The sequence below is a fragment of the Micromys minutus genome, assembly GCF_963924665.1.
Source record: "Micromys minutus genome assembly, chromosome: 3".
NCBI classification, from domain to species: domain Eukaryota; kingdom Metazoa; phylum Chordata; class Mammalia; order Rodentia; family Muridae; genus Micromys; species Micromys minutus.
The window spans coordinates 90,538,707-90,559,018 of NC_137972.1; the positions used below are offsets into that span (position 1 = coordinate 90,538,707).

At 44.2% G+C, this 20,312-nt stretch overlaps 1 protein-coding gene across 1 annotated transcript in view; it reads left to right on the forward strand.

Annotated features, from left to right (window-relative positions):
* Positions 1-86: 86 nt before the first annotated feature.
* CAMKMT (calmodulin-lysine N-methyltransferase) overlaps positions 87-20,312 on the forward strand; it is a 354,261-nt gene continuing 334,035 nt past the window's right edge. The window contains exons 1-2 of the mRNA XM_080914884.1: positions 87-268; positions 8,914-9,086. Of these exons, the coding sequence (XP_080771010.1) occupies positions 131-268; positions 8,914-9,086 (311 nt within the window). The 5' untranslated portion in view covers positions 87-130. The remainder of the gene's footprint in view (positions 269-8,913; positions 9,087-20,312) is intronic.

Consider the following 20,312-nt stretch of genomic DNA (forward strand, 5'->3'; position numbering starts at 1 on the left):
TCGGGGAGGGTGCAGGCAAAGGCAGTGGGCGAGAGGCCGGGCGTCACAGGTCCTGACAGGGAAGAAGTTGGCAGGTCCTGACTGGGGAGAGCTGTGGCGGATGCACCTCCGCTTGTAGTCAGCTCTGGTGATGGAGTCGCACGTCGGGGCCGCTGGGGCTGGAGAGAGTGAGGCAGAGGCTGGCAAGGTTCCCATGATTGGCAATGCCAGCCAGGGGTCGCTGGTCTCAGCGCCCAAGGGGGCCGTCCGGTGGAAGCTGCTGCGACAGGTAAGAGCGCTCGCCCGCCACCCCAGCCTGTGGCCACTCCCCTCTCAGGTACGCGCTGTTCTCTGCAGCCCGGCGCTGACTTCCTCATTGGCAGGAGCCAGGCGAGAAGCGCCCCCTTGCTTCCTCCACACTGTGCCACCAAAAAAGGGAGAATCTGGCGGGGCTGGAGAGCGGGACAGCCAGAGCTAGGTCTCAGAAACTCAGCTGCAAGTAGAGAGTCCTGATGGGTGCGACCTTCTCTCCTCACCGCGTGCTGCTCTGCTTTCCTGTCCCTTTCCGTTATTATTATTATTATTATTATTATTATTATTATTATTATTATTATTATTATTATTATTATTATTATTATTATTATCATTATCATTATTATTATTATTATTAATTGATTCTTCCAGCCTGGTCGTGGTCACCGACGTCTGGGTGCACTTTTTGGTTCCATGTCACTGGAGATCCGCGAGGTTCACTAATGGGATGGGGACTCTGCACGTTTCCGTGTAATGTATATCGGAAAGTAGAGAGGAGAGGAAAAGCTACTGCTTTCTCCTTTTCCCGCCACTTGAAACTCAGACGTTTATCTTCTAAATCTGCAGTGATTATTGGGATACTCGCTGCCCAAGATGTACCAACGAATCCAAATGTGTTGGCTTGTTTCTCCAAAACCGCTCCAATGAAGGCTGTTGTGTTTATAAGTTTCCATGGGCATTGTGTCTCCTCAAAGCAATAGAAACGTAACTAAGACAGTGGCTCAGGGCAATGAGTCCTTAGTGTATATTTTACTTAGCTATTGCTTTTAAACAACCAACCACATGCCACATGTCATACAACTTCTGTGAACCACCTGGTGGTCTAGTGATTTAAACCGTGATTACCTGTGTGGTTTACTGTTGCATACCTGGTCTATATGGCCACAGTCCTCAGAGTTGGCTGGCATGTTCTCACAGTTCTGGTAGAAGCATATAAGAGCAAGAGGCACATTTAAAATCCCTGCTTACACGATGTCTGTTACATGCTGTGTTATTTGTGTTATTACTGTGACAAAAATACTAGACAAAGCCGATTAAGAAAGGGCTTATGTTGGCACACAGTTTGATGGTACAGATTATTAGCAGGAAGTCAAGGCGGCAGAATCCTGAGGCAGTTCCTTGCGTTGTGTTAGCATTCAGGAAGAAGAGAGCAATGGATGAATACTAGCTAGTTCCTTTTCTCCTTCTTATTTAGTTAGGACCCAGTGTATGACATGATGCCTCAATTAGAGTATGCCTCTCCATTTCAATGACTGTAGTTATGAAAATCCTTTACAGACATGCCAAGAGGTTAACCTAATATAGATAACCCTTTTAGACATGTGGAGACTTTGTCTGTTCCTTTAGTTCTTGTCATGTTGATAATCACTATGAACCATCTGATAAACTGTTAGCTAAAGGAAGACTAAAGGCCACACTAAAAGTCAGTGTAGGGGAAAAGACTTATTCAGCTTACCCTTCCACATTGCTGTTCATTACCAGGAACTCACATATAGTAGGAACTTGGAGGCAGGAGTGGATGCAGAAGCCATGGAAGGAAGCTGCTTATTGGCTTGATTCTCCTGGCTTGCTCAGCTTGCCTTCTTATAGAACTCAGGACCACCAGCCTAGAGGTGGCACCACCCACAGTGGGCTCTCCTACCCTTGATCACTAGTAGAGAAAATGCCTTACAGCTGGATCTCATGGAAATAGAGACATTTCCTCAAGTGAGGCTCCTTTCTCTGTGATAACTCCAGCTTGTGTCAAGTTGACACACAAAGCCTACCAGTATAAGGTGTCAGGAAAAATGTGATTGTTTTTTCCTGTAACAGTTCAGATGATTACCACAGGCTAAACATTTGTGGACTTTTTGTAAGAGTTTAAAGTGACTAAACCATTCATGCATGTTTCATATGTGGCTAGAAATTTGTGACTCAAGTTGGGAGTGTTTTTCAATGCTAGAACACTTTGCATGTACAAAACCCTAGTTTTGATCTCTACTACTAGGGGTTAGAGGGTTCTTTCTCTTGTGCCTCTCTCTCTCTCTCTCTCTCTCTCTCTTTCTCGCTCTCTTTCTCTCTCTGTCTCTCTCTCTCTCTGTCTCTTTCTCTCTCTAAAAGATTTATTTATTTTATGTATGTGAGTACACTGTCACTGTCTTCAGACACACCGGAAGAGAGCATCAGATCCCATTATAGATGGTTGTGAGCCACCACGTGGTTGCTAAGACTTGAACTCAGGACCTCTGGAAGAACAGTCAGTGCTCTTAACTGCTGAGCCATCTCTCCATCTTTGGCACACTTTGATAATGTGCATTTATTTTTGCAAACCCCCAATTCTGTCTTCCTGTACTCCTCAGGATTCCAATGGCTCTTTGTATTAACTTTAATGCTGTCTCTGGAACTCATATTTTTTGAGGGAGTTTGTTTCTAGGTTATGTGATAAACTGTTGACTTTTAATTCTAGTGCCTACCCTACTTAGGTGAAATCTAGAAGTCCGTGTGTGATCAGTAGCTAAAGAACTTAGAGAAATTTTGTTTTCCTTTTGGTTGTGTCTCATCTGATAATAGTGATGATCACTTGCAACTTCAGTCTTTCAACATCCATCCAGTTAAGGATCCTGAAGAAATGATCTAGTTTCCTTAAGAAATATATATGTTTATTCAAATGACTCTGGTAGGCCACATTTGGGTCAATTGCAGTGCCTACCAGAATGGACCTATTTGGCTAATCTGGGTCATCAACCTATGTAACAATCCCAACAGAATTACATAATGAAGAGGAGCCATGCACACACAAACTCATGGATGCCTCTAGAATGAAATACTTTACCTAGAGGGCTGAATACTCGGCTGAAGAACCTGGTTAATGACGAATCTCATTGTGTTACCTAAGGCGTGGTGCTCTGATAGAGGCCCTTGATTGTAGGCTCGGGTCTGCCCTTGGCTGTGTATGATGACAAACACTGTTGGATATCAGTTTTTCACTGTAAGCAAAAGACCAAGGGTCGGTTTCTTTCCCACCTCTGCTTAAAATGAAATTCTCTTTCTTGAGTTTTCGGGAGAAGTCTCTGATAACCCTTTAAATTCGCTGGAATCTGTAGTGACTTGCTATGTTCCTCTACTTCTCATAATCCGAGTCTTCCTTGTTTCCTAGTGCTTTTAGTTTTTTTTAGACCTAATTTTAAATTATTTGTACTCACATAGTACAGGGAACTAACTGAACATGGCCTCATGTTCCTATGTTCTTAACCTCTGAGCCATCTCTCCTGCAGATGGATTATTATGTTTAAGACCTAGTGTTACAAAAATCCTGCATAGAGAAGGGAAAGTGGACACAAAGTCCCACCCTAACCAAGAAGCTGTTTGCAGTTGATACTTGCTGGGAGAAGAAAATTAGTTTTCTCCAGTGGATTTTCACTAGCTATGTCAACCACATTGCAGGCCAAGCCTCAGGGCCGGAAGTAGTTGGCCAACAAAAAAGGACTCCATGAAAGGGTGTCTTAGTCAGGGTTTCTATTCCTGCACAAAACATCATGACCAAGAAGCAAGTTCGGGAGGAAAGGGTTTATTCAGCTTACACTTCCACATTGCTGTTCATCACCAGAGGAAGTCAGGACTGGAACTCAAGCAGGTCAGGAAGCAGGAGCTAATGCAGAGGCCATGGAGGGATGTTACTTACTGGCTTGCTTCCCCTGGCTTGCTCAGCCTGCTTTCTTATAGAACCCAGGTCTACCAGCCCAGGGATGGCACCACCCACAATGGGCTGGGCCCTCCCCCCTTGATCACTAGTTGAGAAAATGCCTTACAGCTGGATCTCCATCTTGTGTCAAGTTGACACAGAACCAGCCAGTATAAAGGGAAAGGATAAAATGAAAACACATATTATGAAAAAATATTTAAGCAAAATCTTTTTTAGGAAAAAAAAGGAGAAATCCTTAAAAAGCAATTAGCTTTTTTTAGGGGGAGGCCTTACCTCAGTTAGCCCAAATATGTTCTTTAAAAAAAAAAATTAACAGTTGAACTGTACATACTCAGAATTCAGTAATTATCACAGAACTGGAAAATCATTATATTGTTAACATTATTTGTAATTAAACTAATTAAATATACACATTAAAGACCTTGAGTTGCATCATTCGTTTATTTGATTTTTAATTTTCTTATTTTACTTTGGTTTTTTGAAACAGGGTTTCACTACGTAGCTCAGGCTGGCCTCAAACTCAGAGGGATCTGCCAGCCTCTGCCTCCCAAGAGCTGGGATTGAAGGTGTGCCAGTGCCCTCTTTTGCTCTTGTTTCTTTGTTTTTAATGTAAGCACCCATACTGCTTAACTGTTGTTATCTCAAGGTTCTAGAAGTTATGCTTGCAGTTTGATTTACTTCTAGGAATATTTTCATTTCTACTATGACTTCACACACACACACACACACACACACACACACACACACACAATATTTTTTCCTAGAAGTTTGCTCCCCATGCTGACTCCTTTTTCACTGTAATGCTGATTTTTATTGTTCATTCCCCTTTGCATTGTCGACGCTCTTCCAAAGCCTGGATTGAGTTTTTCTGCTTATGTCTTCTTTGCTATCACGTTATTTTTCCTGTTTAAATGTTTGATATTTTCAATCTAAAATTTTATCTACTTCAGGATCTTTGAACTCAGTGAATCGTGATGTTTTGGAGATAGCACATTCCCTTGTCTTTTAATGTTTTTAATGTTTTTTTGAGGTAGTTTGTAGACGTTGCTCTGACTGTCTCTTCCAGTTTTGCTTGGAGATCCTGTTGAACAGCCTTCTTCTGAGGCTCAGTCTTCATACTGTTGGACAAGGAGAAAACATTAGAACAGCTATATATCAAATTGTATAAGATATTGAAATTGATTGGGAGGTCACCAGCAGATCGACAATTACTGTAAGCCAAAGAATAGGAAAACTACCATGAATTTATAAACTATTTAGGGTAAATGTAGGGATATAAAGAGACTAGGAGAAGAAAGGAGGCAGGGAAAGAGGAGAACATGGAGAAACCAGGTTCAGGAGATGGAAGGGGAAGAGGCACACACAGTGTTACCGAGGAGAGAAAAGAGAAGTACCAGGAAAGATTCGAAAAGATTCCTGGGAAAGAGGAAATTTGAAAACAGAATTTAAGAAGAGAAATAAAACAATGTAATTTTAAAAAGAAACAATTTAAAAATTCCTCGATGTGAAGTGGAGCGCTTGCTTCAGCGGTGTGGGCCCAGAGATGACTGGCATGGCCCGTGCACAAGGATGACGCACACACGTGAGAAGGATTGCACCTTAGAGAAAGAGCAAAGTCAAAACGCTACTACCAGAGAGGCACATGAAGCGTCTGGGAAAGGAGAACACAGAAGACTTAAAAAAAAAAAAAAAAAAAGATTAGATCTCTGCTCCTCCCTGTTCTACAGACAGCTGCATCTTCCTGCTGTGCCAGCCTCGTTCCTTAGACAAGATGGTGAAGGTCGGTGTGAATGAATTTGGCTGTATTGGGTGTCTGGTTCCAGGGCTGCCTTCTGCTCAGGATCTAGCAATGTGGAGATTGTTGCCATCATCGACCCCTTCATCGACCTCAACTACATGGTCTACATGCTCCAGTATGACTCTACCCATGGCACATTCAATGGCACAGTCAAGGCTGAGAATGGGAAGCTTGTCATCAATGGGAAGCCCATCACCATCTTCCAGGAGCGATATCCTGCTAATATCAAATGGGCTGATGCTGGTACTGAGTATGTTGTGCAGTCTACTGGCATTTCCATCACCATGGAGAAGGCCGGGGCCACTTGAAGGGTCAGGCCAAAAGGGTCATCATCTCTACCCCTTCGGCCGATGCCCCCATGTTTGTGATGGGTGTGAACCATGAAAAATATGACAACTCCTTCAAGATTGTCAGCAATGCATCCTGCACCACCAACTGCTTAGCCCCTGTCTTAGTTAGGGTATTATTGCTGTGAACAGATACCATGACCAATGCAAGGTTTATAAAGGACAACATTTAATTGGGGCAGGCTTACAGGTTCAGAGAGGTTCAGTCCAGTACCATCAAGGAGAGAGCATGGCAGCATCCAGGCAGTCATGGTGCAGGAGAAACTGAGAGTTCTACTTCTTCATCCAAAGGAAGCCAGGAACAGACTGAGCATCTTCAGGCAGCTAGAAGGAGGGTCTCTAAGCCCACCCCCAGAATGACATTCTTCCTCCAACAAGGCCACAACTTCTAATAGTGCTACTCCCTGGGCCAAGCATATGCAAACCATCACAGCCCCCCTGGATAAGGTCATCCATGACAACTTTGGCATCATGGAAGGGCTCATGACCACAATTCATGCCATCACTGCCACTCAGAATACTGTGAATGGCCCCTCCGGAAAGCTGTGGCATGATGGCTGTGGGGCAGCCCAGAACATCATCCCTGCATCCACTGGTGCTGCCAAGGCTGTGAGCAAGGCCATCCCAGAGCTGAATGGGAAGCTCACTTGTCCCGCGCTACCGTCTCGCCAGCAAGAACGCACGCAGAACACCAGGATCCTTCTGCAGCAAAACCTTTATTGCATCTTGAAGAGGAAGACCCCAGGCAGGAAAAGGCACCCTAATTTATACCCGCAAGGGTGGCGTGTTGCTGTGTGATTGGCTGCCCACTAGTGGCTTGATTGTGACGCCCCGGGATGGGCGGTGACTTGGCTCGCACCACTCTTTGCACATGTGCCCAGTGGTTATTTACCACACTTTAGCTGATTCATGGCACCTGAAACCAGCGCCATCTTGTAAGGGCGCAGCCTTCGGCCCTCAACACTCACTAGCATGGCCTTCTGTGTTCCTACCCATAGTGTATCTGTTGTGGATCTGACATGCTGCCTGGAGAAGCCTGCCAAGTATGATGACATCAAGAAGGTGGTGAGGCAGGCAGTTGAGGGCCCACTAAAGGGCATCCTGTGCTACACTGAGGACCAGGTTGTCTCCTGCGACTTCAACAGCAACTCCCACTCTTCCACCTTTGATGCTGGAGCTGGCATTGTTCTCAATGACAACTTTGTGAAGCTCATTTCCTGAGGGTGGTGGACCTCATGGCCTACATGGCCTCTAAGGAGTAAGAAACCCTGGACCGCCCACCCCGCAGCAAGGACACTGAGCGAAAGAGAGAGGCCCTCAGTTGCCTAGGAGTCCCATCCCAACTCAGCCCCCAACACTGAGCATCTCCCTCACAATTTCCATTCCAGACCCCCATAATAATAGGAGGGGCTCTCTTGAATACCACCAGTAAAGTTCTGCAGCACCCCCCCCCAAAAAAAATTAGGTTTGGCGTTTGGAGAGATGGTTCAGCTGTTACAAAAACTGGCTGCTCTTCCAGAAGACTGGGTTTGATTTCCACTACCTACGTGGCTGCTCACAGCCATCTGTAACCCCAGTTCCAGGGGATCTGAAGCCTTCTCGTGGCCTTCATAGGTACCAGGCACATACCTGGTGCAGAGATGTCTATTCAGGCAAAACACCCATACACATAAAAATTAGAAAAAAAGATTGTCTAGAAATGAAAAAGAACAGATGAGTACATGAAGCACAGTGAGAAATAAGAATAATTGTAAAAATATTGCTAAAGGCTGTGGTGGAAAGGTAGGAAGTATGAGGTGTAAAAGAAGGAAAAAGGATGTTGGAGCAGCTTCTTTTTGTGTTCTCCCAAGCTGGAGACTTCCTAGTTACAGGCGCAGGGATGAGCGGCGTGGAGGGTGCGGTCATTTAGACTTCTAGGATCATGCTTGTATGCACAGGGAGTGCAGCAGAGCGGCCAGTTGACCTTCTAGGCTCTTGGTTATATGTGCGGGGAATACTGTAGTTTGATTGTATTGGAGTTATCTCTGTTAATATGATGTCTTACATTCAGTTTGGCTCCTGGTTCCTACACCCATCCGCACCCCTAACCACCCATATATTACAGGCTCTTGTACATTTCTCCAAGTTTGACATTAAGCTCTTCAGCGATGAGCAGATATATATGTGTAGTTTTAGAAATGTAAGTCAGAAAGTATAAGGCTTCATTAGTTTATATTATACTCCATGCACATAAACACTCAGCCACACAAGCACACATACATGTACATATACACAAACATACATATATCACATACACAGGAACATAATCATACAAGCATACATATGCTGTGAATGCATGCACGCACACACATGCACACACACACATGCATGCACACATGCACACACACATGCACACATACACATGCACGCACACACATGCACATACGCACATGCACGCGCGCACATGCACAACCCAATGATAACATTACTTTTCTAGTTCTGCCTACAAAAGATGTTGTCTTCTCAGTTCCTCTGATTAACAAATGCCAAGGAGAAAAGTGGGTATAAAAACCTTGCTAAGTCTGGATTTTTCTCCTACTTAAGGCATCAGACTGTTAAACTATTACTATCTTCACTAGTCAAGGGTGCTCTTAAGTGTTTTGTCCATATTCTCTCTGTGTGTTCAGCAGGAAGTTAGTCTAAATAGTCTAATTCAGTATTATTGGAAGTTAGAGTTAACGTACCATTTAAAAACCAGAAACTAAAACTTATACCACTTGTATAATGTAACGCTAATATTTGATTCTATTTCAAAGGTTTTGAAGCAGAAACAGCTGGATGACGGTCTGAGACATGTGTCTGTGAGAAGATTTGAATCATTTAATCTGTTCTCAGTCACAGAAGTCAAGAAAGGGGAAACAGAAAAAGAGGCTGGTGCGTGGGTCCAGTACACAAGCATCTTTTATCCTGAGTACAGCATCTCCTTAAGGTGAGCGTTGTCCAAATTAAGGTCTGGAGAAGGAAACCCATGCCCTCTAAGACTTTGCAGCAATCTTTATTAGAACTCAGTTTTGCAACTTGATGTTAGAAAATCCTGCTGCCTAAACAGAGTCTCTTATGCTTCCATGTCACAGAAAGCAGAAACTTTAAGATACTTTTGCAGATTTCTAGGACAAACAATTTGGCCCAAACAACTTCAGAAGATATTCTCGTTGTACGTTAGCTTGTTGCTACTTTATTTTAAAAACACCTTTTATATTTATCATATGTGTTGTCTGTAAGTCTATATTAAAAAAATGAACATCTAATGACGACATGCTTGTTTACTATCTTAGTTTCTGTTCTACTGCTGTGAAAAGACACCATGACCAAGGCAACTCTAGTAAAAGAAACATTTAACTGGAGGCTTGCTTACAGTTTTAGAGATGCGTCTCTAGAACTATGACAGAGAGTCCCGACTCTGCTAAAATTTTGGCCTTGAGGGTTGCCAATTTTATCTCTTTTTGCATTCAGCATTATATCCTACATTAGTCAAAGCAATGCCTAAGTACACCGAATTCCGCTGTAGAACATGGTCTTCAGTAGCTAATCTAGCAACTAAGAATGGATGGCAATTGATCCTGTCTACTAGGTGATGTCACTGCCTTGAGTGTTTTCTGTGGGTTAACATCTTTAATACAACAGCCAGTACATTGGTGAATACTATTGCTGTCATCATTTCATAAGTGAGGAATCACCTGGTTAAGGTCACACAGCTGCTCATGTCGTAATGTGTGCCTGTATTAACCCAGGTAATCTTCCTATCAATAACCACCTGGACGGCACAGAGTCTGCACTCTTAGCTTCTGTGTGATCCCGCCTCTTAGTCTAGAGTGTTGATTTCCTCAGGGACTGTTGTCTCACCAACTTCCTGCTTTATATATTGTTGGCGTATCTTTCTTAGTACTTTTATTGGGTTCCTATATCTAGCAACGTTCCTACCCTTATTCTACCCTAATCTGTCCCAACCCCTCAGCACTAGGTAGAGGGAAAGGCTCCAGGGGAAAGGGGGCAGAGACCTCTTTAGACTACTTCCTGCCGGTTAGGGATGTTGGATTCCTAGGAACAAGTTGTTGGGTCTTCCAACTTATTGTCTCTTTTCTCAGGACCACTTGACAAACCGGAGCAGCAGAAAACAGCAACAGCTTAGGAGTGCATCGGATAGCCCCTCTCAGGTCTCTCATATTTGTATTCTCTCAAAAGGTCCCAGAATTCCAAAAGTCACACACTGGAGAATCTGTCTGCAGCTGGCAGAAGCACTCCCCTGCTAGTGCTGAGGCGAATTAGTCACCTCTCATCCCACACCTGGGGTTAAGATGAAAACTTACTCACAAATAACTGGGTTTTCATTTTTGAGTCGAGAAACCAAAATTCTCACTACAATATATAACCCTGTTATGCTGAAGAATTTCACCAGAAATTACCAGAAGAGCCTAGATGGAGGATTTTTGCCAAAAGCAGTTTTATTCTTTTTCATTAAAATTTTTGTTCATAATATTCACCTATTTACTATTTTTATCTTCCTTTATCTGCTCAACACGAACCCCACTGTGTCTTTATTATTTTTCAAAAACTTATTTTAATGATGGTTCATAAACGCTTTAACTTCCCTTTTAGCCCACCAGAGGTAGTGGGAAAGAGAGGCTATGAGGAAGTGGGCCTGTTTAAAGAGGTTCTGTGGAGCAACTCCCATCTGTAGCAGACACGAACCAGCAGCTGTGGTTACCCATCAGAAACAGCCAGGCCTCAGACTCAGTGTGAGTCAGGAGGAGCAGCAGGCAGTCTTCGGCCATGCCTCTCTCAGGAAGACTCGAGGCACAGCCAGCACTAGCCACAGGCCTAGCTCAGCCTCTGTCACTGTCACTCCCGCAGGTCCTGTTTACACCCTTTAAACATGACGTGTCCTCCAGGGGTCTTGTCTCAGCTGACAGCGCTCTGCCAATCAGCTGCAGTCGGTGGAGGCATCAAGAAACTGCCACACACCACCACAAGTTTTCTGGTGCATTTCTCTCTGTGGAGTCCTGACAAAAGCAGCTCAACTGAGCAGCATAAGGAGGACCAATACATGCATGTTGTTAGCAAAGAATCCTTCGTCATGTATCCTATCACATGTCTGCTTCAGCTGAACATCCTTTCTTCTGTGTCTGCTTCAGCCAAGAGTCCCTGACACGGCTCAGCAGAGGACATGGGGTGATTCTCACCTGTTAGCCCTGAACATCTGTTCTCCTGCCTTAAACCTTCTCATATCTTGATTTCTAGTTCTTTGAAGTTTTTTAAAAAAGATTTATTTATTTATTATATATGAGTATACTGTAGCTAGACACAGCAGAAAAGGGCATCAGATCCCATTACAGATGGTTGTGAGCCACCATGTGGTTGCTGGGAATTGAACTCAGGACCTCTGGAAGAGCAGTCAGAGCTCTTAACCACTGAGCCATCTCTCCAGGCCTCTTGGAAGTTTTTATCAGACTTGAAAATAAATAACCCAAAGAGAGTAAGTAACTAAACAGTTGTGAACTTAAAAGTATCTCATGGTTGTTTATTTTACTAAGCTTATAAATTATAAAATTATAATTTTTATATAATTATAATTATAAGCTTTCTCTTAGTATTACAGGATTGTGCATAAGATGAAGGAATAATGAGCTTATAGTAACGTTTCATTAAAATCAAACTTTAGGTCAAAGATTAGACTGTGAAACCGCCAGGGTCTTCGTCATTCTTCTGTATTTGGAAGTGGCTCACTCAGAAAGTTGAGACTGAGGAGGTAATGGACAGGTACTGTTGCTACTTTGCTGCTTAAAACGTCTTGTTTTTTTGGTGCTTTGTTTCTTAGAACTTTACAGAACAGCCATTGCTATTAGTTAATGCATACAGAAAGCCACGGTAGACCATATGCTCAACAAATTTCCTATTAAAAATTACCTCTCTCTACATTATAAGCTACGATTTACTAGACATTGTCTCCATACCATATTTTTAACTTAATTTCCCCATGGCCAAATTTAAATATTTGGAAGCTTTAAATGCTTCCATTATATATGGAGCCATACATGTCAAAGTTACTAATTTATAATTGCATATATCTCATTATTTTGTGGACCCATACATAGCAGAGGTAATAATTTATAAATATGTGTAATCTTAGGAAAAGCATAAGCTGAGAGGCCTGACCCGTCCTTCTGTCTTTGAATATGACTACTGTTGCTATGGTAATTGTTGAATTAGAACTCCGGCACTTGACTTTCGGCTTGTCCTAGAAGTGTAGGACGGGCAAGAAGTCAGGAATGTGGCTTTGACTGTGTTGCTTTTTGGGTACAATCAGTGCACCACCATGAAATTGTTTCTAGGGGAAAGGAAAAAAAAATCAAACCATTACAGTACTGAAATTAGCGTGGGCCTTCTGTGTGTTCAGTCAGAGCTGGTGACAGGAACAATGTGCTGATGGGATTAAATGTTTGCTGGCCCATCAGCATGTACACACTGCATGTTATCAGTACCTGTTTCAATAAACATTTCCCTCCAATGACTAGTATTTTGGTGGCTGTGAAAGATGTCATTTCCCATTTGCATTTCTCAATGATAGTTTCAGGGGTTCTACAGCAGAGGCAGGAGAAAGCGAGTTGGGGCGGGGTGGGTATGAATAAAATACATTAATATACATGTGTGGTACTGTATAATAAAATCTGTTGTTTCATGCACTAACTAAAAATGTAATGTAAAAACTGACAAGGCAGGGGCTGGAGAGATGTCTCAGAAGTTAAAAGCACACTGGCTGCTCTTCCAGAGAACCTGAGTTGTGTTCCTAGCAACCATGTTATCTCAAAACCTTCTATGATGGGATCTGATGCTCTCTTCTGGTGTGCAGGTGTATATGCAGACAAGGCACCCATACACATAAAATGCATATACAAATAAATCTTTATTTTAAATTGGATATTTTATTTATTTACATATATTTATGTTATTGCCTTTTCAGGTTTCCCCTCTGAAACACCCCTATCTCATCCTCCTCCCCCTGCCTCTATGAGGGTGCTCCCCCACCCACCCACCCACTCCTACCTCCCCACCCTAGCATTCCCCTATGCTGGGGCATCAAGCCTTCACAGGACCAAGGGCCTCCTCTCACTGATGCCAGACAATGCCATCCTCTGCTACATATGCAGCTGGAGCCATGGGTCCCTCCATGTGTGCTCTTTGGTTGGTGGCTTAGTTCCTGGGAACCCCCGGGGGTCTGGTTGGTTGATATTGTTGTTCTTCCTATGGGATTGCAAACCCCTTCAGCTCCTTCAGTCCTTTCTGTAGCTCCTCCATTGGGTCCTCAAACAAATAAATTTTACAAAAATAACAAAGTGGAAAAGATTTGAAGCTGGCAACTGAACAAATATGGTTACTGAATTTATTTAGATACAGAGTTTTAATGTTAGGAATGGAATTAATAAGAGGTAGTAAACAGGGTTTAGTTTCTTATTTTAAAAAGTCTTTATAGAATCTTCAAAATATCCAGTATATAAAAAACTCAAGTTCATCAAGTCATGGTTTTGTGTAATGTGTCATAGATCTTGGCTAATTATAAGTTAATTTTCTATTTATCTCATGATTATTCCTATTGTTTGCTTACTTATAAACATACTCACTTTCAGTAAATTCAAATGGTCCCTGGAATTTTTTTTAAATTTATCTATATTCCATGTAGACACTATCTATTAATTTCTTATATAATATTTTAAAAGCCATTTAGATACAAAAAAGTTTCAAAGCGAGTTGCATGTACAGTCTGTTGTTGACATTTTTCCTTCTGAAAACCTCTACTATTTTTGTTCTTTTTAAGTCTTTTGAGGCACATTCCACTTTGTAGTTTTTTTCTGTCTTTTGAAAACAAAGTTTTGTTAATCACGGTAAAATTCACATGCCGTGTACCATTATACAAAGGATTGCAATGCGGTCCTCTGTTCCTCCAAACAGTCAGTGTTGGCAGCTGTCACCCGTAGGCCACCTCCCTCCCTCGGTCTCTGATTTCTGGCAGTCTCTGACGCTGCCTGTTTTGGGGTTGTCTGTTCTAGACGTCGCTTGTAGATGGAACACTGCAGAGTGTGGGTTTTCATGGTTTCACTTAGTACACACTTAATTAAAAATTTCCAAATTCTACCGTGTTCCAGAAAGTCATTCATTTTTTTGTCGTTGAATTAATATGTCACTATATGGTTAATAATGCACTTTTAATACTCATTCTTGAGCTAATGGACAATTTGAAGGTTTTTTTTTTCTTTTTTACTTTTTAGCTATTATATATAATGCTACTGTGGGCATGAATATGCATTGTGTGTATACGTGTGTGTGCACGTGTGTGTGCACATGTGTGTGCACGTGCACGTATGTACATATCTTGGTAATTCTCTTGGCATGGAACTGGGATGAGATGGCTAGGTAATGTAGTTGCTGCACGCTTTGGTTCTCTGAGGAATGGCCTTTTCATAGAGACTCTTTTACATTCTTCCTAGGAATCAGTGAGCATTCTGTTTCCTCCATGAATGTCTGCACTGGTGTTTTATTCATTGGGAGTTACCTTGTTTCTGAAAAGGTGGTTTGCCTGCAGGCATGCCTGTGCGCTGGATGTGTGCCTAGTGCCCACAGAGGCCAGAAGAGGGTATTGGATCTCCTAGGACTACAGATATCAGTCATCAAGTGGGTGCTGGGAACTAGACCCAGGTCCTCTGCAAGGCGCTCAGTGTTCTTCACCTCTGACTATCTCCAGCCCCATTTGGTTTTGTTTTTTTCTATACAAAGTTATAGCATGGAGGTGATGAGAAATGATCTTACTGTGGCTTTGACTGTCATTTCCCAGATGGAAATGACAGACCCTCCCATCTGCTTTCCATTCAGTGTCTACCTGCTGTAAAATAGATTGTTCATGTTTTGATTCTTAAGACATTTTTACTCACAATTAATAAATAATTTTGTGACATAATATATTTTTTAAACATCTATTTATTTACTTTATGTATATAAGTACACTGTATCTGTCTTCAGACACATCAGAAGAAGGCATCAGATCCCATTACTGACCCATGCGGTTGCTGGGAATTGAACTAAGGTTCTCTGGGAGAGCAGTCACTGCTCTTTAACTGCTGAGCCATCTCTCCAGCCTGTGACATAAATACTTTTGCAATACAGAGCAGTATTTTAATGTGTCTGTTTATGGTTAGGCCAGGGTACTTTGCTTGCACATCCCCTCAGACATCACTTCTTTGTGATGGGAACACTGACTATCCCCTCTACCAGTTGTTTTGAGAGAATTTTATTTAATTTTGGTTTGTGAGACAGGGTTTCTTTACATAGTCCTGGCTGTCCTGTAACTTGCTCTGTAGATCAGGGTGGCCTCTAACTTAGAGATCCACTTGCCTCCCGACTGCTGGTATTAAAGGAGTGTGTATCACTGCCTGGCTAATTGTTCGTGTTTTTATAAGTAGAATTGTGAGATTTGACCTGTCTCTCAACCGTTATACAACTTAAAAATATCACAGTGTGCATTTTAAGACAGTACTTCCAACAAGGACAAACTGTGTTTTAGTATTAACTCAGAAAAGTGCAGTAGTAACTTTGAATAGTATAGACTTTTAAAATAGGCTTTTTACTTAAATTATCCTAGCTCTTGGCTTTAGACACTTAATGTTATGTAATATGCATACTGTTTTCTATCCTCCTTTGTTGTGTGACCAAGTGTTTCCAGGGGGAAATTCTATACACATGCACTTACCCCAGATGGGAGTGTTAGGTTGGCCCAAGATGGAGTCACCTAAGACACTGTGGTGGTTGGGATAGCAATGGCCCCTGTAGACTCATGTATTTGAACGCTGGGCCCATAGGGAGAAGCATTATTAGGAAATGAGGCCTAGTTGAAGGAAGTATGTCACTATGGGGTAGACTTTGAGATCTCATATATGCTTAAGTTGCACCCATTGTAACTCAGTCTCCTATTGCCCACCAGTCAAGATGTAGAACTCTGGGCTCCTCCAGCACCAGGCCTGTCTGGGCACTGTTATTCTTCCCACCATGGTGACAATGCACTGAACCTCTGAAACTGTAAGGCACCTAATTAAATGTTTTCCTTTACAAGAGTTGCCATGGTCATGGTGCCTTTTCATAGCAATGGAAACCCTATCCAAGACATCAGCATGAGCTCCCGACCCATGTGGGAACTAGCTCCTTTAGGAGCTCAGAGGTCATCTGACCCTCAGCTGAGCAGCTTGTGCACAGCATCTTACTGAGAAGAAGTGCCCTCACGAAGGATTGCTGCTCACAGTTGTTCCCTTTCCCTTAATGCTCTTTTGGCCACTCTCCCTCCCAACAAAAACCACCTGCTGAGACACCAAACTCCCTTTTTGGTGGAGCTGCTTTCTTCTCTTGGGGACAACCCGGTAGGCTTTGCTTCTTTGAGCTTTGTGTTGACCTCAGTACTTGCTGATGCTTTCCTTCTCTTGTCTAATCTTACTGGGATACTTTTGGGAGTTGCTGTGAATTAAGGTACACTCAATTCTGGTATCCAGCAAAGCACAAGTATTCAGAACATTAGTGGGTGACCAGTAAATCTGTAACTCAGCATGACACCCCCACCCCTCTGTTGCCATGTATGGCCGCCATTTTTAGACAACCTTTGTCACCCCATCAGAGGAGCATCTTGGGTGGCTCCTACCCTGGGACACCTTCTTCCATAAAAGAGGAGAACTACTGTTTCTTTATCTTCTGTTTCTTTTAACCCTTTGGTAAACTGTTGGTCAAGCTTTAAGGCCTTCCAAAGACTCACAAGTGCAGAAGCTGGCTTTCTATCAATACTTCACAGCTTGACACAATTCTCGTCACATTTGTCTTCAGGTGACCCAGACAGGCTTCTTCCTCCAGGCCACTCACTTTACTGTCTCTCTTCATCCTATAAATCACTGAGATCTGACAAAGCCTCTCCTAATTCATAAAGACCTCATAGTCCCATCCTGGGATTCAGCAAAGCTATTAAAGCTTTAGACTAGTCTCTAGGTCCCTCTTGAATCAACTTTTTTCTTAGTTCTCCTGTGAACATAGTTCTGTGTGGCCCAGGGAACTGAGGTCCACATACAGCATTTTGCATTCCCAGCCCCCTCCAAAGTGCAGGCCCTCTCCTACCACCCTCCATAGTGCAGGCCCCTCCCACCTCCCTCTATAATGCAGGCCCCTCCCGCCTCCCTCCATAATGCAGGCCCCTCCCACATCCCTCCATAATGCAGGCCCCTCCCACCTCCCTCCATAATGCAGGCCCCTCCCACACCCCTCCATAGTGCAGGCCCCTTCCACCTCCCTCCATAATGCAGGCCCCTCCCACCTCCCTCCATAGTACAGGCCCCTCCCACCTCCCTCCATAGTGCAGGCCCCCTCCTACCACCCTCCATAGTATAGGCCCCTTTCACCTTCCTCCATAGTGCAGGCCCCTCCCACCTCCCTCCATAGTACAGGCCCCTTTCACCTCCCTCCATAGTGCAGGCCCCTCCCACATTTCTCCATAGTGCAGGCCCCTCCCACCTCCCACCATGGTACAGGCCCCTCCCACATCCCTCCATAGTGCAGGCCCCTCCCACCTCCCTCCATAGTACAGGCCCCTTTCACCTCCCTCCATAGTGCAGGCCCCTCCCACCTCCCTCCATAGTGCAGGCCCCCTCCTACCACCCTCCATAGTATAGGCCCCTTTCACCTTCCTCCATAGTGCAGGCCCCTCCCACCTCCCTCCATAGTACAGGCCCCTTTCACCTCCCTCCATAGTGCAGGCCCCTCCCACCTCCCTCCATAGTGCAGGCCCCCTCCTACCACCCTCCATAGTATAGGCCCCTTTCACCTCCCTCCATAGTGCAGGCCCCTCCCACATTTCTCCATAGTGCAGGCCCCTCCCACCTCCCACCATGGTACAGGCCCCTCCCACATCCCTCCATAGTGCAGGCCCCTCCCACCTCCCTCCATAGTACAGGCCCCTTTCACCTCCCTCCATAGTGCAGGCCCCTCCCACCTCCCACCATGGTACAGGCCCCTCCTCTATTCCTGTTCTTTTGTGGGGCTTCAAATGGAGATAACCACATGTTCCAAAAGACAGGTAAGCCAGTCCATAGGGGATATATTTTCCTCATAGTATGTCAGGTTATGCAGCCTCTGTTTTAAGGAGGGATGGGTAATGATATTATTCATTTTTCCTGCCTCCACAGCAGTCAGACTGACCCATCTGTTCCCATTTCCCACAGCCTCACAAGCCAGGCTGTAACAGGCCCTTTGCTTTTTAAACTCTATTTCCAGCAGCTCAGATGCTGACTATTCTGTCATTAACACAGTTCCTTGCGTTAGACCACTGTTAATGTCCCCATCCTATAGATTGTTCCCTAATTTTTCCTTATTAAAGTTGGACCTGTGGGGTATCTTCTATTGGCTTTTACCATGTTCTCCTCTGCCTCAGTCTCTGAACCTTCTTCCATGGGCTCCAAGTTCTTGGAACCCAGGAAGGGCGTTTGAGCATGACTCTAAGTTGTACTTTTCCCCTCTGCCCACAGGACTTAAGCAGTAAGCCACCAGCTCTGCCATCCTCCTGTTTACCTGCTAGCGTCAGGTTAATAGAGGCTGAGGAGGCTGCCGCATCTCTCTCTTGTTGCAATTGTTCCTTTACACAAACATCTTCACCTCAGATGCATGTCTAACTGCACACAACATAGGTCAGATAACCTCTGTCTATCGGCAATCTCAACCCCGTGTGCTAACCTCAAAGACTGCAAGACTTCCTCTAAACCTTTAACTGCTTTCAGGGCAACTCCATATTTCTGTGGTGGACTCCACTCATCAAGTACCACATAGACGGTGGCTGTCACCCTGGGTTCTTCCCAGTCACGCCTAATCCTGCTGGCTCAGCCTTATCGCCTGTCTCACTACCCAAAGCAAGAAGCAGCACCTGCTGTCATAGCGCAAAGGCACACTCGCATGGCAGAATCCCCTCCATGGATGCTTCTCACTCAGGCGTCTCAGCCTCGGTCATATGACCTTGCTACTTACGGCTGGGACCAGGCACTCACTTCTCTCCAAGTCTTCTGTAGCTCTGTCGTGTCCCTGTTCTGGTGCCAATTATGTTGTGTGACAAAGCTTCTCCTGGGAGCTGCGCACATGTCTGCTCACCCAAGGCAGAGAGCCCCTGAGAGACCAAAGTACAGATGCCTCCAAAGTCCAACTTGGTGAACCGGTGATTTTTATTGGGACTACTTAGAGAGAAATGGAAACACAGCAGCATCACTAAAGCCTATGCCAGCATGAGTGACAGCTCTCCAAAGCTGGCCACCTGGAGCCTACTGTACAGCCTGTAAGCCTGGCAGGTTGGAGAGTGTGGGTTCTGGGTACCTCAGCTGGTCTAAACCTGTTCCTGGCAGCTTGGCTGCTTTGTGCATTCTCCAGGCAGCTGGGCTGCTCTCGGTCTTTGCAGCTTGTCTGAGAGTCTTCTCTGAAGCTCAGCTTTTTTTTTTTTTAGTCTGGCAAATTCCCAGCTTACTCCTTGTGAATCTGCTCAGTTTCATGGACTTCCAGAAGCTCTTTAGAGTTTACTTTCCTGTTTAAGAAGTACAGGGCCCAGGGTTCTAGTCTCAGAGAAAACTGCTACACCATGTCCTAGGGTTCTGTTGCTATGGAGAGACACCATCACCATGGCAACTCCTGGAGAGCATTTCGTTGGGGTTGGCAGTTCAGAGGTCTGTCTGTTGTCCTCATGGCTGGAAGTGCCAACCTTTTGAGCCCATGGAGCCATTTTCACCCAATCCACCACTTGCAACATGCTCTTGCCTCAGATTTAATTTCAAATGCTTTCTCCTGATGGTGTTGCTCAGAGGAATGGGTGGGGGGAGTGAGAGGGAGGGAGACAAGGAAAAGAGGACAGGAGGGGGGAGGGAACCAGAATGACTTTCTTAGGCCATAAAGACATTCAGTGATTCTGTTTTTACTGGTTTTGGGGGGGTTGGGGTGGGAGAAGGGTCTATGTCTGGCTGGATTCAACCTCTCCATGAAGCCAAGAAGGCCTTGAACCTTGGCTTTCTGAATGCTGCGTTACAGGCTTTTTATTGTTGTTTATTAATAAAGTCATCAGAAACAGGTTTGATGATATTCTCCAACAATTTCCAGTACAGTAGTATGT